Below are 21,348 nucleotides of genomic sequence, written 5' to 3'. Positions count from 1 at the left end.
CCCCCTATCTCCCCTGCGTCCGTCCGTCCGCCCGCCCCGGTCCCGCCCCGCCGGGCCTCGCGACTCGCTGGGAACTGTAGTCCGGGAACTACGATCCCCGGCGTGCCCCACCGCCTGCCCCGGGGCCGAGCCGGCAGAGAGCGGCGCGGCATGGCGCTGCGCGGCTGCCTGCGGGCCGGCCGGGGACTGCTGCCGCTGCGCACCGCGGGGCCGCCCGCCCGCAGGGGCTGCGCTGGGGGCCGGGTGAGCTCCCGGGCGAAGGGCGAGGGGCCGGGCCCGCCACCCGCGTCCTTGCCGCGGGCCGGGAAGGGCGCTGCGGGCCGGGACCAGTTGTGGCGGGGGGCTGAGGAGAGGGGCGGGAAGGGCTCCCGCGGCAGGTGACCGTCCCCTCCGCTCACCTTGCAGCCGCCGGCCTTCGGGTTCCTCTTCGACGTGGACGGGGTGTTGGTGCGGGGCAGCCAGGTGGTGCCTGCCGCCCGCCGGGCCTTCCAGAGGTTGTCGGACAGCAGCGGGCGGCTGCGGGTGCCCGTCGTCTTCCTGACCAACGCCGGCAACTGCCTGACGGCGGCCAAGGCCCGAGATCTCTCCCAGGCGCTGGGGCTGCAGGTAAGGACGGCGGACCCACTCCACGGTCGCTTCTTCACCGCCCGACGCTTCCCCCCGCCCCGTCCCGCTGTCCCGGCTTTTGAGGCACCGGGAGGAGGAGGAGGGGGGAGCTCACCCAGCACCACTTCACATCCCCGGGAGTAATGAAGAGCTGGGGTGGCAGCACCACAGAGTGACCAGCCCTGCCTGGGCCGTAGGAGATGGAGGGTTGGTGGCGTGAGGAAAGGATGTGACTGATTTCAAGGATACATCTTCCTCACGGATCCCCCCGGCAGCTTCTCCTCCCTCCTGCAGGTCTCTCCGGAGCAGGTGATCCTGTCCCACAGCCCGCTGCGGCTCTTCAGCCAGTTCCACCAGAGGTGCATGCTGGTGGCTGGGCAAGGGCCCGTGGAAGAGAACGCCCAGAAGTATCCTTTGCTGTGCATGCCTTGTGCTCTGCGCGTCCTGCTGCTGCTTCCCAACTCAATGCTGCTGCTCCTGCCCTGCCCGTGCCCCTGGCACTCTCTCGGGCAGCTTGCAGAAGCACAAGGAAATAGAAAGGGCATTGGTCTTCTACCACAGAAAGGCACCCTGGTGGAGAGGCTCCATTGTGGGCACTTACTGTTGGTCTCCATCTTGGTCACCTCCTTGGTCAGTGTTTGGCTTCTCATGCTGATTACCTGTCCTGTGGGCTGCGTTGCTATTCCTGCTGGTTGGGTATCAACGTGAGGACTCCATAAGATGTGGGCTTCTTATAAAATTGTGCTCCTTTCCATTCATATGCAAGGTGCATTAGAGACCACTCCCAACTCTCCCACAGTTAAGGTTTTCCACAGGAATCTGGCAGCAATTGAAGGAACTTTAATAGTAGAACCAGAGTGTCCCAGTACAGGGACATGATCTAAATGACAGTCCAACATACATATTTCCTGGCCTAGGTGAGGGTGCAGCAGGTATGACATATCCCATATCAGCAAGGATGTAAGCTATCTGCAGGGTTAATGGCATCCTACCCTATACACACATTGTCATGCCTTCTGATTAATATTTGACTCAGTTTGATACTAAACTTTGGCCTCTCTTTCCCAATGGCCAGGAGTGTGAGCCATTGAGCTATGGAGAAGGTGCTCTGAAAGCAAATTAAAGTCACCCTTCGTTTGCATTTTTTTATCAGTTCAGACCATTTTATTTTCTCTAGCTAAGATGACCAGAACTTCACTCATTCAGCTTTTAGCCAAGAAGCCTGACCAGCCAGCCCCTTATGTTGCTGCAGTATGAGGAACCTGGTCTTGGAGTCACCTCTCCTTTTTTCCTAACTCCAGGGATTGCTGGTCACAAACGAAACATCCTAATCTGGGTTTTTGGGTTTTTTTGGTAACTTTTAGGATCATCCTAAGCACAGCATACAGCTTGACTGAAAGCCATAAGGTCATGTATTACCAGGTTAAAAAACTGCTCTGCTACTAGGACTTGTATTGGTTAGACCTGTAAATGCCTTTACAAATAACTTAAAAAGAACCAACAGTCCCCATATCTTTCCTTGATGATCTGAAATAGCCTGGGGTTCAATCATGTTGTCACCATAGAGGCCCTGAGGAAGGCATATCCCCTGTTGGACATGGTGGATCAGAGCCGGAGGCCAAAGGAGCTGGTAATTCCTGATGTGTTGGTCTGGTGTGGTGGTGCTTACAGCACAAGGCATGGGATGGAGAAGTTGCAGAGGCTCAGGGCTGCTAGTGACCTTCTTTAGCAAGAGCCTGGAACTGGCACTGACTAGCCAGCCTCTTTCTGCTCTTTTCAGTGATGGTCCTGCTGCAGAAGCAATGGCTTTTCCCTTTCCTTATGCCTCTTTTCATTGCTCTTCCTTTGAAGTGAATGGCAAGATGGTCTGCGTGACACCTCTAGTTCTGAGACATGATCTGTGAAATCCAATATGGGTTGGGGGGGTGGGGGAAATTTTCCTTTGGATTGCAGGTGGCCTTGTCCTGCCTCTTTATGGGACTGCTTTGGCTGGTTCAAAGGAAGCATTCTTAATTTTGTTTTTGGAAACCACATTAGGTTTTCCATTGCTAATGCACTTCATGTTTTCCTGGCAGCCTCCTCCAACCACTGGCTTCCCCAATATAGAAGGTAAGCAGTAGCCTTTGTTTACATATGAGCAGCAAGCAGAAATAACAAGCAGCCCAAGCCAGCTGGGATGGGAGCTAATATGTGCTGTTGGCTCATTGGTATCCACAGGCAGCTTATTCAGAGGACAGAGTCAGGAGGGTGGTCTTGCTGGCCTCACACTGCACGAAGCACAAGCTGATAAGAGCAAAGCCAACTTTTCTCTGTGCCCACGCTTCCACATCTAGAACCAGCTGTGCTTGTGGTGCAGGGTTATGCAGACTGGAGCCCTGGCATCAGTCATGTTCCAACAGGAGCTGTATTAGCCAGGGCATCCCAGCAGAGAAGTGTTTTTTGTTAATGGGTGGCTTTTGGTAGTATTGGGTCCTGTACTTGGATGCTGTGAGTTTCCAAGCACCTCTTGAAATCTTCCAGGAGTGATTCTCTTCGGTGAGCCAGTGAGGTGGGAGACAAGCCTGCAACTTATTGTTGATGTACTCTTGAGCAATGGGAACCCTGGGGCAGAGCTGAAAGATATACCATACCCTCATCTGCCTGTCCTTGCCTGCAACATGGATCTCCTCTGGATGGCTGAAGCCAAGATGCCCAGGTGAAAAGCATGTGTAGTATTTGTTTTAGCCTATTCCATACACCTGTCCTGCAAATGATCTTTTCCAGTTGCAGTTTTTTGGCATTAGAGTTTGAGTGCATGGCAGAATTTGTAGCAGAGACATGAAAACTGCAGGAGAAATGAGTACTTAAATTTCTAAGAGACTAAAGTCAGACCACTGCCTCCGTGGGTGTGAGTGGGTAGATACTGTATCCAAACTTGGCTACAGCAGATTGTCCTCACTGAGGAGTGTTTGCTCCTTAGAGGATATGACTAGAGATACTGATGACCTCCTTTCTGGAGCAGGTTTGGCCATGGCACTTTCCTTCTCTGTTTGGAGAATATCTACAAGAAAGTGACAGGCCGGGAGCTGAAGTACGAGGCTTTGATTGGCAAACCCAGCACAGTCACCTACCGCTATGCTGAGTACTTGATAAAACAGCAGGCAGAGAAACAGGGCTGGAAGTCTCCCATCCGACGCCTCTATGCAGTTGGGTAAGAGAATTGTTTTTCTCCTGGTGTCCTTAGGGAGTTGCACACTGAATTATCTGAAGTGTTTGGGGTTTTTTTAATGACTATTTCCAAAACGAATACCAAAATCCCCACAGTGTCTCTGGAGCCTCACATCCAGGAGGAAAAGCTTTCTAGCTTGTTGCTCACTACACTTTTAATCATTTGAAGGGCCCTATCAGTTTAGCAAAACTTTCACTGTAGGATGCAGAGTGCATGTAGCATGACTGGAACAAAGAAAAAGTTAAGAGACACAGAGGTAGGACCACGAGCCCGGTTAGGTCAAGCACTTTGGGTACATAGGAGATATATTACAGTTATGGGTGAAACTGTCTCTGGGGGGGTTGAGTGTCTTTTCCCCTTTGAAAGAAGTGTATGAAGCATCTGGCCCTCATCACAGTTGAACAGGACACACCAATAGGTAGGCTTACTGTTCCAGTCTGGTTTGTTCTCTTGATGTTTGCAAGTATCTTGTGCCCCTTCCTCCCTCACTGCTGCCTTAATCCCAGTCTGACAGGCAGAAATTGATTGATGGGCTTGTGTCTTATTTCTGTTTCACACTGTGACCTTATCCAGGGATAATCCCATGTCCGATATCTATGGGGGCAAATCTCTACAACAGCTACCTCAAGTCTGCTCACCAGAACCAGGTCCAGGCTGGGGGGAAGAGGAAACCCACAGGCAGCCAGTCCCCAAATGGAGGATCACCTAGAGCTGAGGAGGGACTTCAGCAATACAGTGGAGAGTTGTGAGTCAATTCTGGTCTGCACTGGGGTCTACCGCCACAATGCAGATGTTCCAGTAACAGGAAGGAGTGCACGATGGAGTCGGTGTTCCATGGACATCGGGACTTCTGCTTTGACCCCAGCCTGCTGGAGGCATCTTACATAGTGCAGGATGTGAATGAAGCCGTGCAGCTTGCTTTCAAGAAGGAAAACTGGAGCTAGGGATAAGAGAGGTGTGCTGAAAAATCTACTGTCAGGGATTTTTATGTACTGAGAAGGGAAGAGAGGAAGAACAGGGAGAGACCTGGGGTGATCTGGTCTAGCCAACATGAAAGAAAACTCCCTATCTCAGCAGTAAAAGCTTATTGCTTTTATAGATACCCATCTGGAATCCTGACAGCAGGCTTTCTACTGTGAACATACATTGCTGCCATCAGAAACTGAACCATAATGGAAACAGGGTATAAGGAGAAGGCCTGTTCCAACAATCCCAGTTTTGCTTAGTCATCAGAGGATTTTTTTTTTCCCCACCTTTTGTGCGTGAAGATCAGGCAGTCCCACCCTCATTCTCCTGATGTGTTTGAGCATGAAACTCTTCCCTGTGCAAGGAGCCCACCATCACTCAGTGTAGCATTTGTACAACGTACTATTTGTCTGGTCTGTAACTTCAGTACACCACAAGTTGTGTTGTGACACTGCCAAGGGAAGACTTTAAAATTATCCTTATAAAGAATAAGTGCCTATGAACTTCAAGAAATTCTGTTTGCTTGGGGATTTGCCACTGCATCACTGTCAGTCTGAAACAAAGTCCCACTCTGCAGTCTGCAGGCAACTGTGGAGAGGCAGGGCCCCTCAAAGCTGCAGTAGCCAAAACAACTTGCTGCAGAGCTGAGGGGAAAGTTGTGTTTTCCCTCCCCCTCCCTATTTAGCATTCTGTGAACGCTTCTGCCTTTTCACACCCCACTAGGGAGCCAGCAGCCTGCTCTCAATAGCAGAGGAAGCCACCACAGAGACTGAATCTCCAGAGGTCTCTGCCCAAAACTCAGTGTTGCAGCAAGAGGCTGTTTTGGCACGCACCCTGACCTCAAGTGGTGCAAAGAACATCTTCCTGCTTCAGTCCACACAGATGCCAGAGGGGCTGCTCTTTGGAATATGGCCCAACCAGAAGGAGTTACAGCCATCTTTGCTTCTTCCTTGCGTGCAAGGATTGAAAGAGATTGTCAAACCAGGATAGTGGCCTGAGCTCCAAATCTCCAGTCCTCATCTTTAAGAGTACAAATGTACTTGTCATTCACTTTCTTGTTTTTTTGATCTCTCCCTCATGTGGTTTGCACTCAGGAATACTCCATGTGGTCCGATCCCTGTTCCCTCCTCTTCTTTGAGCCTACAGGTAGAGTCTCCCTAAGATGAATTAGCAGCTGGGACTTGCCTGCCTGGGAACATTTCCATGTCCCTAATGACATGCCTCTGTTTTCCTAACTTGGGCTATCCAGAGAAAGATCAAGTCCTGTGTCTCCTTAGGCAGTCCAAAGAAGTTAAGCAAGTATTGATCCAGAAGCTGCATATGAAAGATTTGTTCAACAAGGAGCATCTTAATTCCAGAGGAGCACTGTGATTTTAGAAGCATAAATCAGCTGACACATGACAGAAAATCTATGGAGCCAGGACAATTGAGTTGGTGTTCCTAGTTATGCTTATCTCACACCATACTGAGAGATGAGAAATAGGTCTGCTTTACCTCCTCTTTCTCCCTTCCTACTTTACTGGGCAGCTCAATACACGGGGTACAAACAGGATGTTCTGCTCAGAAGTCTGGGTTGTTCTTAATTAAAATCTCAGCATCTGTCTGCACTGATATTCTGCTTCAGCAGCTCTCCATCCTCTTAATGCTGATGTGTCTTCCTAGGGAGGTCACACTGCAGAGCAGGCTTTTTCTTACACTGTACCAGGCTCTGTATCTGAAGGGGACTGGTTGCACTGTCAGTGATCCAGACAAAGAAGTCCTCTGTGGCTTCTTTATACCTTATTTTATGATTAGGAGAAGCAACTCTGTGTGTGCATTTCCCTCCTGTGAAATCCACAGTGAGAAGCAGTCTCTTCCATCTCTTAGCACTTGTTGGGGTTTTTCTCCTTTATCTTACCAGGACAAGAATTGCTAGATTGCTTCTAAAAGCTACTGTAACATGAGGAACACATCTTAGATTTTAATCTTTTACTGGAGAGATAAAAAGTTACCTTTTCATATACCTACACAAGACAAGGAGTTGTCACCAGTTCCAGAAGAGTACAGGGAAGGACTTTGCATATAACTTAGGGAAGATCTATAAACTTTCAGAAGCATATCCACAGTTACAGGAGTGCTGTGGACTTCCTGTGCAATGTGTGAAACTGGGAAGCCCAAACCTGATCTGTTAATAAAAAGCTTCAATGTACCCCAGCCACACTTTTCAGTGCAGAAAGATGAATTCTCCCATTCATAAGTTGCTAACTTGGGTGATAACTTCCATAGGATTAGTTGGAAACTGTCTCCTAGACCTGTGATTATATAGACTTCAAGAGTGCTGGTTGCTGGCAATAATGCCTTCAGTTTGGTGGGTACTTATTTGGAGAAATATTAAGGTCTGTCCATCTGTGTGCAGTAACCTTTTAGAGAGCTCATTCTTGTTACTCATTAAGATTGTGGTGCCAGTTACTCAAAGACAAGGTGCTGCTGAACCAGTGTTCCCTGAGGGGTGTAGTGCTGCTGGATCAGCTGTCCAGGTGTACTGGCTGCTGCTCCAGTGATGGCAGTAGCTTTGTGGAAGGAATGTGCAGAACTTGAAGAAATCAAAGTTTGTAATTTCCTATCAGCATGCACAGCACATGGCAGCCAGAAGCGAGGCAGGTAGCAAGAGGAAGGAGATAGCACCTCCTTCAAGAAAGGAAGACATGGAGAGCAAGCCAGGCATCTCCATCAGTGGAGGTGGGCTGAATTATGTGAATCTGTTTCAGATTCCAAGTCGGCTTTTATGTCCAGATTTTTATTTTTTTTAACCATTACTGGTGTTGAAACAGGACCCTGGGAGTCGTAAAAATGCATAGGAGGAACTTAATTCCTAATCACTGAAGGAACTAAAGAAATGTTTCACTTTTGAATTAAACTTGGACAGAGGGGAGGAGAAAAAAATCTAGAACGATCCTATACTCTTTCCCCAATTCTTACCAAGTGAAGTTGCACAAATAGCTCTGCTTGTTGATCTGTGCACTAATTGGTCAGATGGGCTCCCCACCGAGCAACAGAGAGACGTTTCCTCTTTGCCATGCTTAACTCCTTGAAACAGTGCACTTTATCCAAGTCACAGCCCAGGAACTGCATGGCCACAGTGGATGGAGGAAGAAATTTGGGTTCTCCAGCTGCTGTCGGATACTGGATTTTATAGTAGGATTTCTACAGAGGGAAAGTGCCTGCAGGTCTCTGTTCCAAGCGTTTTTTGCTAGAGTGCTGTGCAGGCTTCTCGTTTATCTGCAGTTCATTTGTGGACATCTGTTATTGCTAGAATTCAGTGAAATCCTTTTTTCTTGGAATGACATTTTCCTGGAATTAGCTTCAAGTGTCACTGGAACAAAAAATTTCTTTTGTCTCATGTATTGCACAGAAGTGGTATTTCTGAAGCTGCATTTCTCTCATTTGGAGCAAGCATGCTTCTGTGCAGATTATGGGACCAGGGAGGAGAGGGGACTTCCCTTGCTGACCTAATACCCTAATATTTGTGTGGTACACTGCCCTATACAACAAACATGGTGAAGATCTGATCCTAAGAACTCCCTCTTCCACAGATGGATGGGTTTTTGTCAAGCCCAGGCAGGGTATGCAGTGAGGCGAGGCAACTGAGAATAGCAGGGAGGGTCCAGAAGAGGGATAGACCTTGTTCTGGATCTGAAGCAGAGAGTTTTCATTTCAGGCAATGACATGGTGGGCAGACAGGTCAGTTCTTTTATTCTACAGGACACATGCAATTACTAGCCTGATTGTCAGGGAGTTGTATAACACTACTGTCCCTTTTCTTCCAATCTTAATTCTCATGTGTCTTTCCCCCTCCAATAAATGGATAATCTTTCAGATTATGTCATGTACACCGTAGTAGAGTGATTACCTATCATATGGAGAAATTGCAAGCTGTGGTTCTTTAGATTTCATATTAATTTTGACCCACTCCCAGAGATGCTCCGTTGAGCTATTGATCTAGCAGATACAAAAATAATAAAAGACGTTTTATTTGAAAGAAATTTTAAGCTGTTGTGTGTATGCTTCATGAGTATTGCCCTGATCTCTTTCATGTCTTTGTCCTAGGAGAGTCAGGACTAATTCTGTCTTTTGTTTCTGTTCATCCAGCTATTCTGAGATTTCCTTGAGAACCTCCCCAGAATGTACCCCTCCAGCAATTCTTTTGATTTGGCTAAACTCTAATACCCTCTAGACTCTATGTCTGCCCATAGTTGGGTGGGATGAATGCAACTTTGACCATTCCTGCTCTGATGAGAGGAAAAAAAAAAGAAAAAGACACATCACAAGCTATGATGCCCTGGCTGTTCACAGTCAGTTTTGGGATGCCACCTGTGTACAAGGTGCTTTCAAGTTAGCATTCAGTTGTGATGTGACCTAAGCAGTTGTTTGTGATGATAACTTATGCTGGGTGAGGTAGGCACAAGCTAGATTCCACCAACTCATCTGCTGCTGCAGATGAAGAGCAAGCCTAAGGGCCTTGGAAAAGACATCCTTACCATTAGAAGCACAATCAGCATTGTCTTAAACCCTTTGTGAGTGTAAAAGGAACCCAAGCTGTTTAGACCAGAGCTGTTGGATCAGAGCTGAAAAAGGTGAGTGGAGTTAGGGGAGACACATACTAACTGGCAAACTTTCAAAGCCAAAAGCTTCCATTGATTTCAGCAGGTGGAAGATTAAAGATCCCACTAGGTGAAAATTTAATGATCTAGAAGCAGCCAGTTCACTTGCATTGTTCTTAGAGATACTCCACCCAAAGGTTTTCCATTTACAAGTTCACAGCTTACATGAGGCATATTAGACAGCAAAACAAGCATGATAACAAGCCCTGAGAACTACTTGATATTGTGAGGAGCAATTGGTAAAGCAGTTTTGAAAGGATAGAACAGGATCCCATTCTCATAAGAGAAAGAATAAGTTTATATTCTACTCCTGAATAAATTACTTATGACCCAACCTCTGATAAATATAAAAAAAAAAGTATTAACCAACACCCTCCTTTTTCCAGTACTTGAATAGCTGGAGCACTTGCTCGAGATAGAGTGGATCAAGATTTAGTTTGGCAGAAACAGATTGAAACCTGGATCTCTCAAATGAATGTTTTTAATCACTATAGTATTGTCAAAGCAAAAAGGCAGCCTAGGGACACCTTACCCTACAAGTCACTGTAGGAAACAGCCTTAGTTGGAAGATAGAATCCCATGAAAATCCTTGACCAATATAAGGAACAGAGTTAAATGCTGGCATCATGAAATGCTGACCCCTATAAACAAGAGAAATGAGAGCCCTATTGAGGTTGGAATTTGCTCTCAGGTGGATGAGGTGAGAAATCCCTACCAGAATAAACCCTGTTAAGTGTTTTAATTCTAGTCGACCTTAAATGCAAGCTGAGAAGTTACCTGCTCAATGTTGATACAGAACTTGGCCCTTCAGGGGCATGCCCAAACCCTTCCTTTACTGATCTACCCTTAACCTCAATTATAAAAGCACAGTCTTTATGGATCTGTGTAGCCACACAGGAAATTTGATGAAAATTATGCACTCAAAGACCTTTATGGATCTAGTCTGAAACAGCTGAAAACTGCACACCAGCAAGGCACCTATGTGTTCTCTAGGAACTGAACTGTTTCATCATAGTCACTTTTCTCTAATTCACTGTAATAAACTGGTTTTCCCTTTCAGTCAGTTCAGCTCTGAACACTTTCACTTTCTCCTCAAGATTAGTTCCATTCCACAACGTGTGTTATTAACTAAGTAGGTACAAATAGTAAGCACAGCTCCCAAACTCCTTCATTCTCCAAACCTCTACCCTGCTACATTCATAAAAAACAAAAACAAAAAAACCAAAAACTCTGCATTTTATGCATAGAATTGAAGAGCTCTTTGAGCCAAAAACATAATTATGAGAAATAGATTTGTTACACTTTATATCCTTTTGAAGCATATCTGTTTCCCCAAACTATAATACTGGATTCAGCTGCTTTAGTTGCAAAGACTCTGGAGTTTGGAGGCAGACAACCAAGGTGTCTTTTGGAATTTCAGTGCTGGCCAGGTGCACTCTTCTACACAAGCCTGTGTCACAGAATACCAGAACCTTCCTTTCCCACGCAGAAGGCATTTTAAGTATGGTTAGAGCAGATTATGCTCAAACTCACTGAGAGCAGCTTTGCCTCCTTCCCTCCAACTGCTGGCCAGTATCTGACAGCTTACTGCAGGGTATAATTAGGGATTTAGTTTCCTGGCTTTCAGGCATATATTTGCCTCTTTCCCCCCACCCCAAGAACTGAATCAGTTATTTTTCGTCTTCCTCCTGGTCAGGACACAGAGAAAGTTCTCAAAGAAAGTTCTCGTCTTTCTCCCAGCAAGGATGTTTTTGAGGGCACAGTACTTTGTTTCCAGCTAGTAGTGTAATTTTAGATATTCAGTATAAACTATTTCACAAAACTGTTGGTCTGTGGTTACCTTTAAATAAATGTATACATACACATCTTCTGTACACACATAAACAAGCCGCAAACATAGCTTTGGAGCTGCTAGAGAGTAGAAGCTATTTATAGTTTAACATTTTAATGCTTTAAGAGTAATTGTCAAGCATTAACACTTCCAAGGACTGCACATTGCATTAAATAACTGGATCACATGGGAAGCATCAGCTTGTCACATCTCATCCTACAGTGTGCTACAAAAAGCTCTTCAGTGCTTTCTCAAGTGAGAGATTTCTCCCCTCACTCCCATTTTAAGGTACAGGCATAATCTTCTGCTTCCTTCCCCACAAATAAGCTCTTTTCTTATTCTCACTGTTTGTTTGGGCTGTATTGCCCCGCTGAGCCCCATACTCAGTCAAGTAAGCCCTTTGAGCTCCCACATTCTTCCAGTCGTCCCGCATCCCTGCTCATAGCTTCCCTTTACCAGTAGCCACAGTCCCTGTTTCCACCTGCCTACCTTGGATGCAGGGACCTTCACCTCCGGCAGGGATACTTTGGTCTCTGGAGAACCATTTCCATAAGGCTCTTTACTTAGCTCACGCAGCCTCCAGACTGCAGAACCATGCTTTCCAAAGTCCAAGAAGTGAGAGCTCCTTCACCAAACTAATACCAGTCCATGGAGACCCACTTTGCATCCAGCTCCTCTCTCCAGGTCCTCACTTCGCATCCACCTGCACGAAGTTCACCCCTCATCTGCCTGACAACAGAGGCCCATATTCCCTAAGTGGGCAGTCCAGCTGGGATGACCTTAATGATTCTAATGATTCTATGGCTGAAGCCCAGGACCCTCATCATCACCACTTTACCCCTGCAGTGGAATAGACACCAGTCTGGCAAGAATCACACCCAAAACTTTGTGAAATGAGGCTTCTTTGTGAAATATGTCTCTGGATTGAAAGCAGAGGAGATGGAAGTGCCTATGGGCAGAGTGCCAGGGCAGCTAAGTGAGCATATCCAGCCTGAGGTGCCCAGTGCATGGGGGAGTGCATTGGTCAGGAAGCCTGAAGCAGAGGAACCAACGAGGCAGAGCCATCACAATCTGCTGCCCAGGTAGGGCAGGAGCAACCTTCACTGCCTGAGGCTGGCGGCTTAGATGGATGCTTGGTTTTCACTCCCATGTCCTCTTGTAGAGGCGTAAAACATTTCTTGCTGTGCAGTAGTTGAATGTGGAAGGAGCAAGGCCAATTCAGCTAATCCTCAGGACCGACCACACATTAAATGGTGCCAGTGACACAGGAATTGGCTTACCCTGAGAAGAGCCAGGTGAATGTACGCTCCTTAGATAAACTCCAGGATCCAGTACATAAGAATGTGGTTTTACCTTCCTCCGTGGGTCACATGCACTTACGCTGTCATCTAACCAAGACTTCGGGTGGAAATCAGATTAGGAGACACAGCTGCTGTCATTTACAAACCTTTGCTGACACCCCGAGCCATCCTGAACTGGGCAACTCCCCACACTAGTGAAAGGGAAGTAGCACTGGGCCCTGCTTGAACCTGAAAGAGCAAGGCAGACAGCAAACCTTGGCCACGGCCTCAAGCCTCATGCTCCCTTTATAACAGAGACCATCCAGCAGAACCCTAAACAAGGTTTTTGTGGAGTTGTACGAAAATCGTAGTCCAATCAATTCTTTGCCCATGTTTTTTTTTCTTTGGCAGGCAAGTCTGTCAAAGAGCCTCACCAGAGAAACATGTAGCACAATGCTTTCTTCTCTGACAAAGTCCACACATCTGGAGAAGCTGAAGGGCAAAGCAAACACAGTGGGAGCATATCTGGCAAGGAAAGGAGGGGTGGCTCACTGCTCACTGTCTTCTTGCATTGTCATTGACCTCAGACTGAGTTACTCAGCTGAGAGTGGTGCTGTATTGCTTCTGACATGCAGGTCATTATTTTCCATGCACTATACCCCAGTATTGTGGAGGGAAAGGTGTCCCCTATGCCACTGTGGAGGCAGCAATGTGGCAGCACCTCTGAGGCATTGGCAAAGTATGTGGATTGTGGAGAGCAGACCTTGGGCAGCTCCTTGGCTCTGTGTGGCAGGGGGATGCTGGAGCTGTGAACCCTGAGCCAAGGCCTCAGCAGAAGCACATAAGCTGCCTGAACTAAACGTGGGCAGCACTGTCCAGGGCTGTCTAGAGCCTGCTGTGAGAGGTCCTCAGCCTTAGGCTGCCATGCAGTCACCTGCTAGAAAATAAATGGTACCAATCCTCTTTGGACTCACCTGACCTTTAATTTGTGAATTTCAATGGTGCTTGTCATGGTTACAAGGCTAGTGGTGCTACCTGATGCATCCAGATTCCTCTGAGTACCTGCAGAGGTGTCCTGCCTGTTTTGCCCTGGGGTGAACCTTTTGTTCTCCATCCTGGCACTAGGGTACAACAACCCATGCAATGCCCTCCAGGCTGGATTGTTCTTTGGAACACTCATGTTTCTTGTGATATAATTACTGACCTTCTTAAAACAAAATGTTTCTATTTACTAACTGAAATGTGGAATTAGGGAGAAAGGGTTCTTAGCAGGAAAGCACATGCGTGCTCAGTCTCAGCTGTCACTGAATACTGTGACAAGGTGAGTTAGGGGAAGGCACTGCAGACAAGTAGTGCTGATGCGAGGTTGGATCTTGGCAAGTGGATCCTAACACTGAAAGCACAATGTAACAGAAAATAGGTGTCCCTGTCCTAGCTGTGTCCCAGCCAAGCAGGTCCTCGCAGCAGAACTGCAGCAGGCAGGATGTCAGCCAGCATGGGAGATCTTGGGAATGCCTGTAGCTTGCTACCCCACTTCAGGTGTTATACCACTTCAGTACTGTGTTGCCCAAGCAACACCATTAAAGCCTGCCTAGCTTCTCACCTTTTTTCCCCTTGCTCTGTTTTCACCATCCTTTTAGAAAGCAAATTCATCTGTGCCCCCTCTCCAGTCTCCACTGACAGTAATGCTTTTGCTGTGATTCTTTTCTTCTTGATTATTATTGTGTGTCTAAAGAAATCTTAATTTCAACGCACCCCAAGCTCTCCCTTTCCCTTTCTCAATTATTTCATTGTTTCAGGCTTAAGCATGAATTCTCCTAGTACCCCAGACAGATTTCTCTATGTTGCAAGCCGCCAGTGACATTTACTGGAGTAGGGATCCTCAGGGATCCTGCACCAACATGGATTAGACAGTTGTCACAGCTGTCCTGGATGTCCTCTGCCAGTACTGGGCATCTGGGTTTCACTTAACCTCATGTTAGCAACACTGTCCAAAGCCAAACTATTTTGCATCTTTATCACACAGTGTAGTTAAATGCAGTCATTTGCAGCTACGGCTTACTTGGTGTGCTTCAGATGACTGACAGGCATCACCCGGCTCATCACTGGTCGGCACAGGTGGGAATGAGGGACTGGTGATGCTGAGCACCAAGCCACTTCGCAGTCTTTTCCAACCAAAACAATTTTATGATTCTGCATTTCAAAGATCATCAGGTCCAATTGCTAACACTGCCAAGTCCAGTACTAAACCATCTCCCTAGGCACTACATCTACACATCTTTAAATACCTCCAGGGATGTGACTCCATGACTTCCCTGGGCAGCCTGTTCCAGTGCTTGACAACCCCTTCAACTTCTTCAGTGAATAAATTTGTTTTCTAATACCAATCTAAACTTCCCCTGGCACAATATGAGGCCATTTCCTGTTTTATCACATGATGTGCCAAGTCATTAGTGCTGGTGCTGTGACAGATCCAGGCAACCAAGCTCAATTCGAGGCCATTATGAGTGGGTCAATAAAGGCCCCAACTGGGTCTTTCAATAGAAGTGGGAACTTTAGGGCTATTCACATCAATTTAAAGCCACTGTCCCATCACAGCAAGCTGGGCAGAGCCCTCAGAATGTGGCTTGGTCAGCTCAGGAAACCAGTGGAGTAAAAGCCACTTACTTCAATGTCCAATAATCTGCAACAGTTCCAGGGCAGAGCAGATTAATGTTCAAGCACCACAGATGAGGCACCATGAGTGAGTGCATCGATGTTGGCTCTTGGTCAGCCTAGAGAGAACAGGATAGAGTGACTGGCTCCCGATTTTCTGAAATGGGTGCCAGGGTAGTTTGGTGCGTCCATGGGTCACCAACGGGGCTCGAGGGGGGAGAGGAGGAAGCTGGGCCTCACTCCTCCAAGTCTGGCGTTATCGCAGCTCCGGGACAGAGAGGGGCGTCACCCCCCCCTTATTCCGAGGACACCCCTATGGCCTCGTCGGCGCCCCGCTTAAACTACAGGCTCCTCCCTCCCCCGGCAGCACAGCCGCTCCCCCACCCCATCCCACACATCGCCGCCAGCGGAGACGCCCGCACCGGCTCCGGCAGCTGCTGCGGTTGCGGCTCACCGCCGCCCCAGCCCCCCCCCTCCCCCCGCCGGCTCCCGCCGATCGGGCTCTCCGCACCGCTGCCGCCACCGCTGCCGCCACCGGTACCGGTGCGGCGGCGCGGGGGCGGGCCGGGGGCGGGCCGGGGGCCGCGGCGGGGCCGTCGGGCCCGGCGCGCCGGCTCGGGGGGCCGGGGAGGACCATGCACCGCGCTGCCTCCAACCAGCGCTCGGTCTCCTCCTCCTCGGGCTCCTTCCAGCCGCCGCCGCCGCGCTGCCGCACGCCGCCGACCGGCAGCCCTCTTTCCGGGGGGCTCCAGCAGCGGCTGCAGTCGCCGGGGCTCGGGGTCGAGCTCGGGCTCGGCGCGGGCCCGCCGCCCCGCAGCCCCCGCAGCAGCACTGAGGGAGGAGGAGGAGGACAGCATCAGCATCAGCAAGCCCCTGGTGCCACCGCCCGCGCCCGCTGCCCGCCGCCGCCTCGCCGCTCCCCAGCAGCAGCAGTAGCAGCGGCGGCGGCGGCGGTGGCGGGAGCCCGGGCCGCAGCATGACGGCGGCGGAGCTCTACGGGGCGGCGGCGGTGGCGGCGGGCGGCGGGCGACGGGCGGCGGGCGGCGGCGGGGCCGGGGCTGGGGCCCGGTGGGGCGGCGGGCGGGCGACGCTGGGGCTACCAGGCGCTGTCCCTGGTGCTGCTGCTGGGACAGGGCGCGCTGCTGGACCTCTACCTGATCGCTGTCACCGACCTGTACTGGTGCAGCTGGATCGCCACCGACCTGGTACTGGCGGCTGGATGGGGCATCTTCTTCTGCCGCAACAGCCGGGCGAGACGCCGGGAGCGGCCCCCACCGCCCCCGGGCCGCCGCCACCCCACCCGCTGCTGCTGCACGGCCCCCCGGCGGACGCGGGGCCGGGGGCCGCGGGACCGGGGGTCCCCCGCGCGGAGGAGACTTCGCCTACGCGCACCTCGCCTGGCTCATCTATTCCATCGCCTTCACGCCCAAGGCGGCGCTGATCCTGGGCACCTCCATCCTGGAGTTGATCGAGCTTCGCCTGCCGCTGGGTACCACCGGCTTCCGCATCACCCTGGCGCTCTCCGCCCCACTGCTCTACTGCCTGCTGCGGGCCATTGGCACCGAGAGCTCCGGGCAGCTGCTCCTGCCGCCACAGCCACCGCCCCAGCACCGCGCCGCTGCCGCCTTCCTCGCCACCTGCCTCGATCTGCTCGACAGCTTCTCCCTGCTGGAGCTGGTGCTGCAGCCCGGGCGGCCGGCGCTGCTGCCCGCTCCGCTGCGCTACCTCCTCATCGCCGTCTATTTCCTCTGCCTCGCCTCGCCGGTGCTCTGGCTCTACGAGCTCAGCGCCGCCCGCCCCCCCGGCGCCGCTCGCCTCGCCCTCCACCTCCTGCTGCCCGCCGGGCTGCTGGACGCCCCGCTCCTGGCCCTCCGCTGCCTCCTGCTCCTGCGCTACCAGCAGCCCCTCTCCCTTTTCATGCTGAAGAACCTCTTCTTCCTGGCCTGCCGCGGCCTGGAGGCGCTGGAGACCTGCTGCCTCCTCCGGCCCGCCGCCGCCCCGCCGCCTGCCAAGTACGGCCCCCCACTGCCGCCCCCGCCCGTCCCGCTGGGTCACGGGCTCTCCGACGCAGACGTGGGTCCCCACGGGTACGTCAACGCTTTGGCGGTCACCGCCCAGGGCTGACCTCTCCCTCCCGGAGGGGCTGCTGCCGCCTCCGGCTCTGCTGTCGGCAGAGTCTCTCTGCCTTTCTGCTCAGGTTCCCGCCGCTGTGGCCGAGCAGGGGACGAGGACGCCAGCTCCCCCGCCGGACTCTCGCTCTCTTCCTTCTTTCCCGCGCACAAGTCCAGTAGAGAAGCTCAGCGCAAACCCGACTGCCCGCGGGAGCCTACGGCTGATGCTTATCCCGGAAAACACACCTGCCTTTCACGACGAGTCTTCTTCTAATTCGCCTGCCCCTCTGCACTGTTTGGAGGGCCCCACTCCTCCCCTCCCGCACCCCGCTAGGACATTTTCTTGCTTTGTGACCATAAGGTTTAGGTTTTTTCTTTCCCCCTCAACAACAGGGCCCGCTTGGTTTTGTTCACTCCTTTAAGAGCTCCTGCTGCCCATAACGACGAGTTGTGAGAGGGGTCTGACCATCAGAGACTGCTTTCGGGGCGTGGGCAGGACAAAAAGAATGACTCTTTGGTCTTACAAAGCTGCCACCTCCGTTTCCCGGCAGCAGAGCTGCAGGAGGGTCTTTGCCTGCCAGCTGTGCCAACCTCTGAGAGCACGCTGGCCCTCTGGTCATTTCAAGCCTATGAGGCACTTTCTCCAAGCCGAAAATGTCTACCTCTGTGCTTCATGTGCTTCAACTTTTTTTTTTTTTTTTTTTTTTTTTTCACTCTAAAGAAACACATGAATTCAGCATGGACATAATCCAGGGTCTTGGACCCCATTTCACTCCCACCAAGACACTTATTTCTGGTGAGAACAGGGTTTACAGCAGCTTATTGCTTGCTTCAGACGGCAGCACCCACGTGCTGGGGCTTTGATTTCTCTGTGAATATGCATGCTTATGGTATCAGTGTTGGTTTCCTTTTATGCAGTGTAGGGACTCCCTTTACATCAGCCGAGAAGGCTGGAAGAATTTTCCTTGTCTGTTTGAGAGAGCAGAGATGGTGCTGAGCATGCCAACTGCTCCCTCTCAGACAGCAGGACAGGGGGTGTCAGCGCTGCTTGGGGCAGGCCCTGTTGCTCAGTGAACCTCACTTTTCAGCACAGAAAGGCTTCAGGTGCTGCAGGAGCCCCTGAGACAGCTCTGGTGAAATCCCACACACCAGCACCGTGTCCTCCATGTGCATGTGTTTAAGGGTGGGCGGGGAATAAATGATTAGTAACTTGTCATAGAAACCCTTCTCTTTGGTTTTAAGCTCCATGAGTGTTTGGTGGGGGTTAAGGCCCTGATCTTCTACCTGGCTACAGCTGCTCCTGAAACCAGCCCAATGGAAGCAGGACTGCAGAGGCCACGTTCAGAGGAAGGCCTTTGCCTCTTCTAGGCTTATGTTTTGTTATCTGGGCAAAGCTGCATTCATTGGGAAAACACATTTCCTGCACTTCCCCTCCCCCCCTTTTTTTTTTTTTTTTCAAGCTGTCCTGATGGGAAGGGGAAATAAAGCACAACCCACTGCTATCCAAAGCCAAGAGCAGGACTGCAGGAGCAGCCCAGACACCTGCATACTCATCCATTCTCTGCTTCAGGGCTCTGCCTTCAGTGGGACTGAACCCCTGTCCCACCTCCCTTTTCAAAGTGGGATCACCTGCCTGCTCCAGTGGACTGCTAAAACAAAATGTTTACAGTCTGGTAACTTCCATCTCCCCCAGGTGGAAGTGGGGGTGCTGTGGGGCTCTTCTGCCCTCGCTCTTGGGTGGTTGATGAGTTTCAAAGGGTTAGAAAAGCCCCTAGAAGAGATGGGGCAATAGCATTGTTCTGTTCAGAGCTGCAGCTAAGATGGAGGACTTGCTTATTCCCCACACCACATGGAGAATCAGCAAAGGCTAGGTTTCATTTTCCCACCAGTGCTTTATTTTTAACCTGAGCCCTTGTGTGGGCAAGTGTGTGAACTTGGGCCAGTGGCCTTTTTCTTCAGTAACTTCTTTTTGTCTGGACAATCTTGGTGCTGTGAGTGACTGTGATTGTAAAACTTGGTACTGTGAACTTTTCCTATGTGATGTGAAGTGTGTCAAGGGGATGCTAAGCTCCTGGCCAAAGGAGGTGTAATTACAGGTATATTATGTTTGTAGAGATATTTGTTTCCTTGCACCTTCCTTTTTCAGTATTAGATAGTAAAGGCGCAGAAAGAACTACAGTATTAGTTCAAGAGAGAATGAGATACCTGTACCTAGGAATATTTCATACATAGGCAAACAGCTAAAGACAAAAAAATCAAGCAAAATAAACTCCCAAACTTTGCCAAAATACAAGGTGAAGGTAAAAAAAGGAAAACTATTCATCCTGAATTACGCTTCTATGGCCAAATTTCCAATAGCATGAAAGTCCATAGAAGAACATCCCTTACACTGAAGTGTAAGCTGAGACACTGGAAGAATCACAGCAGAACACAAGTCTTACTTCAATACTTCTTCATAGCACACAAAGCTGCTGTTTCAACAGTGAGTGCCTTTTCCCATTTAAAATAGTATTGAGAAAATGGCATATTTGAAATTTATCTAGCCACAGCATATTCAAACCACTGACAGTGAAATCTGTTTAAATTTGTGTGTGGATGCAAAGGTTGCCAGGGACAGATGACCCTGCAAGACAGTGCTTCTGTTATGTAGAATTCCTTTGTAGAAAAAGTGATTCTTTGTAGTGCTGTGATTTCTAGGCTGTTAGTAAGTGTGCTGCTTGGAGAGCATGAAGCTCTCGTAGTAAGTAGTTGGTTGTACAGAAGTCCCCTTGGAACTAAAAGGGCAGCTCTTCTGCCAGTTCAGTTACTTAGAGAAACATTTAAAGCTCTTCAATGTCATGTTTGTAAGCCTGGCCAACCTTTTGAATTCCCTTCTTTTTAGTAATTGAGCTCTCACTTACATTTAAACCCCTCTGTTGCATAATAGATCAGCTTGCAGAAGAGAAGATAATGGTACCATTAAAGTACAAAGAATACCTCATCCAATGCACCTTGTGCACCTATCATGTTAGCCCCCAACCATAAACTCCTGGTCCAGGTCAATAACACTTTGCTAAACAAAGTTGTGCCATACTAAGACATATGTCCATGGTGTTCTGGTAGGAGCTTTGTAATACAGTTAAGCATTCTATTGCTCTCTGTTTGCTATCTTGACAGGAGAGATGACGACTCCCAGGAGGGGAAACTGAAGTGAGAGAAAAGGCCTCTGGCCAAGGCACTTGGCATCCCCCTGGCATTAATCAGAAATTGTATTTTTTAAAAAGCAAGATTGTTAAAATAAAATTAGAAACTTGTGACTGATTTTGCTCTTTTCTTCCTTCAATTATTGCTGGGCTATTCAATTTTGCATACAGGAGCCAACAGATGTAGTACAACTACTTGATTTCCTCATGTTGAATTGCTAAAATAGTGTCTCGATTTTTCCTTCAAACTTCTTGTAAGTGTCAGTAAATTCTAAAAGCTGTAGCACCAAGGGAGTTACTTGAAAAGGGAATGACTAACACAAGAAAATCCAGATGACACTTCAGAGCTTCCTATTTAAATGACTTATAGGAATTCATACCACTTGAAAAAGGCTCAGAGGAAAAAAATAATCAGTTTTACATGTTAATTGCTGTAGAGAAAAGAAAACTAAGTGGGATCATCAAGATGACAGTTATTCACATAAACTGAGAAACGGGTTCTCACTGGAGAAGCATTGAGAACACAGATGCCTCTTGCTTGGCTCCTTTTGGGCTGGGTCCTGTACAGACAAGGAACAAAGGCAGCACCCAGTCTTAACCTTGGATCTATGCATGGACTGTCCCCTTTGTTACCCTTGCTGGGCACCTGCCACAGAGAAAGCAAGTTTCTCAACAATCATGTCTCACTGGCCAGCCCTGACAGAAATTACAAACATTTCATTTTTTTAACATCCATTTTGAAGGAGCATGCACTTTCCACATGAGGGCCCTCAGCTGTATCCAGCAGCATAGTGCTTTGGCAAGGATGTTTTGCTATTTGCCAACCAGTTCAGTTCTGGTTCTTGGTTCTGTCTCAGATTTTTTTTTTA

At 49.4% G+C, this 21,348-nt stretch overlaps 2 protein-coding genes and 1 long non-coding RNA gene across 4 annotated transcripts in view; 2 read left to right on the top strand and 1 right to left on the bottom strand.

Moving 5' to 3' along the window:
* LOC115598344 overlaps positions 1-478 on the bottom strand; it is a 39,962-nt gene extending 39,484 nt beyond the window's left edge. For both annotated transcript variants that reach the window (XR_003987586.1, XR_003987585.1), the window contains exon 1: positions 399-478. This is a non-coding gene — a long non-coding RNA (uncharacterized LOC115598344). The remainder of the gene's footprint in view (positions 1-398) is intronic.
* Positions 132-8,798, top strand: HDHD5 (haloacid dehalogenase like hydrolase domain containing 5). Its single transcript, XM_030450785.1, is given in 11 exon segments — positions 132-243; positions 406-606; positions 901-1,013; positions 2,143-2,236; positions 2,682-2,715; positions 3,127-3,301; positions 3,608-3,796; positions 4,388-4,412; positions 4,414-4,482; positions 4,484-4,604; positions 4,607-8,798. Coding segments are annotated over 11 exon segments (1,266 nt in total). The 5' UTR covers positions 132-150; the 3' UTR covers positions 4,759-8,798.
* Positions 8,799-15,270: 6,472 nt separating this feature from the next.
* TMEM121B (transmembrane protein 121B) lies at positions 15,271-17,539 on the top strand. The gene is given in 5 exon segments (XM_030448495.1): positions 15,271-15,299; positions 15,452-15,890; positions 15,892-16,118; positions 16,235-16,444; positions 16,446-17,539. Coding segments are annotated over 5 exon segments (1,770 nt in total). The 3' UTR covers positions 17,311-17,539.
* The last annotated feature ends 3,809 nt before the right edge of the window (positions 17,540-21,348 follow it).

Source organism: Calypte anna, chromosome 1 (genome assembly GCF_003957555.1).
Source record: "Calypte anna isolate BGI_N300 chromosome 1, bCalAnn1_v1.p, whole genome shotgun sequence".
NCBI classification, from domain to species: Eukaryota; Metazoa; Chordata; class Aves; order Apodiformes; family Trochilidae; genus Calypte; species Calypte anna.
This window is presented reverse-complemented; position numbering and strand designations above follow the sequence as displayed.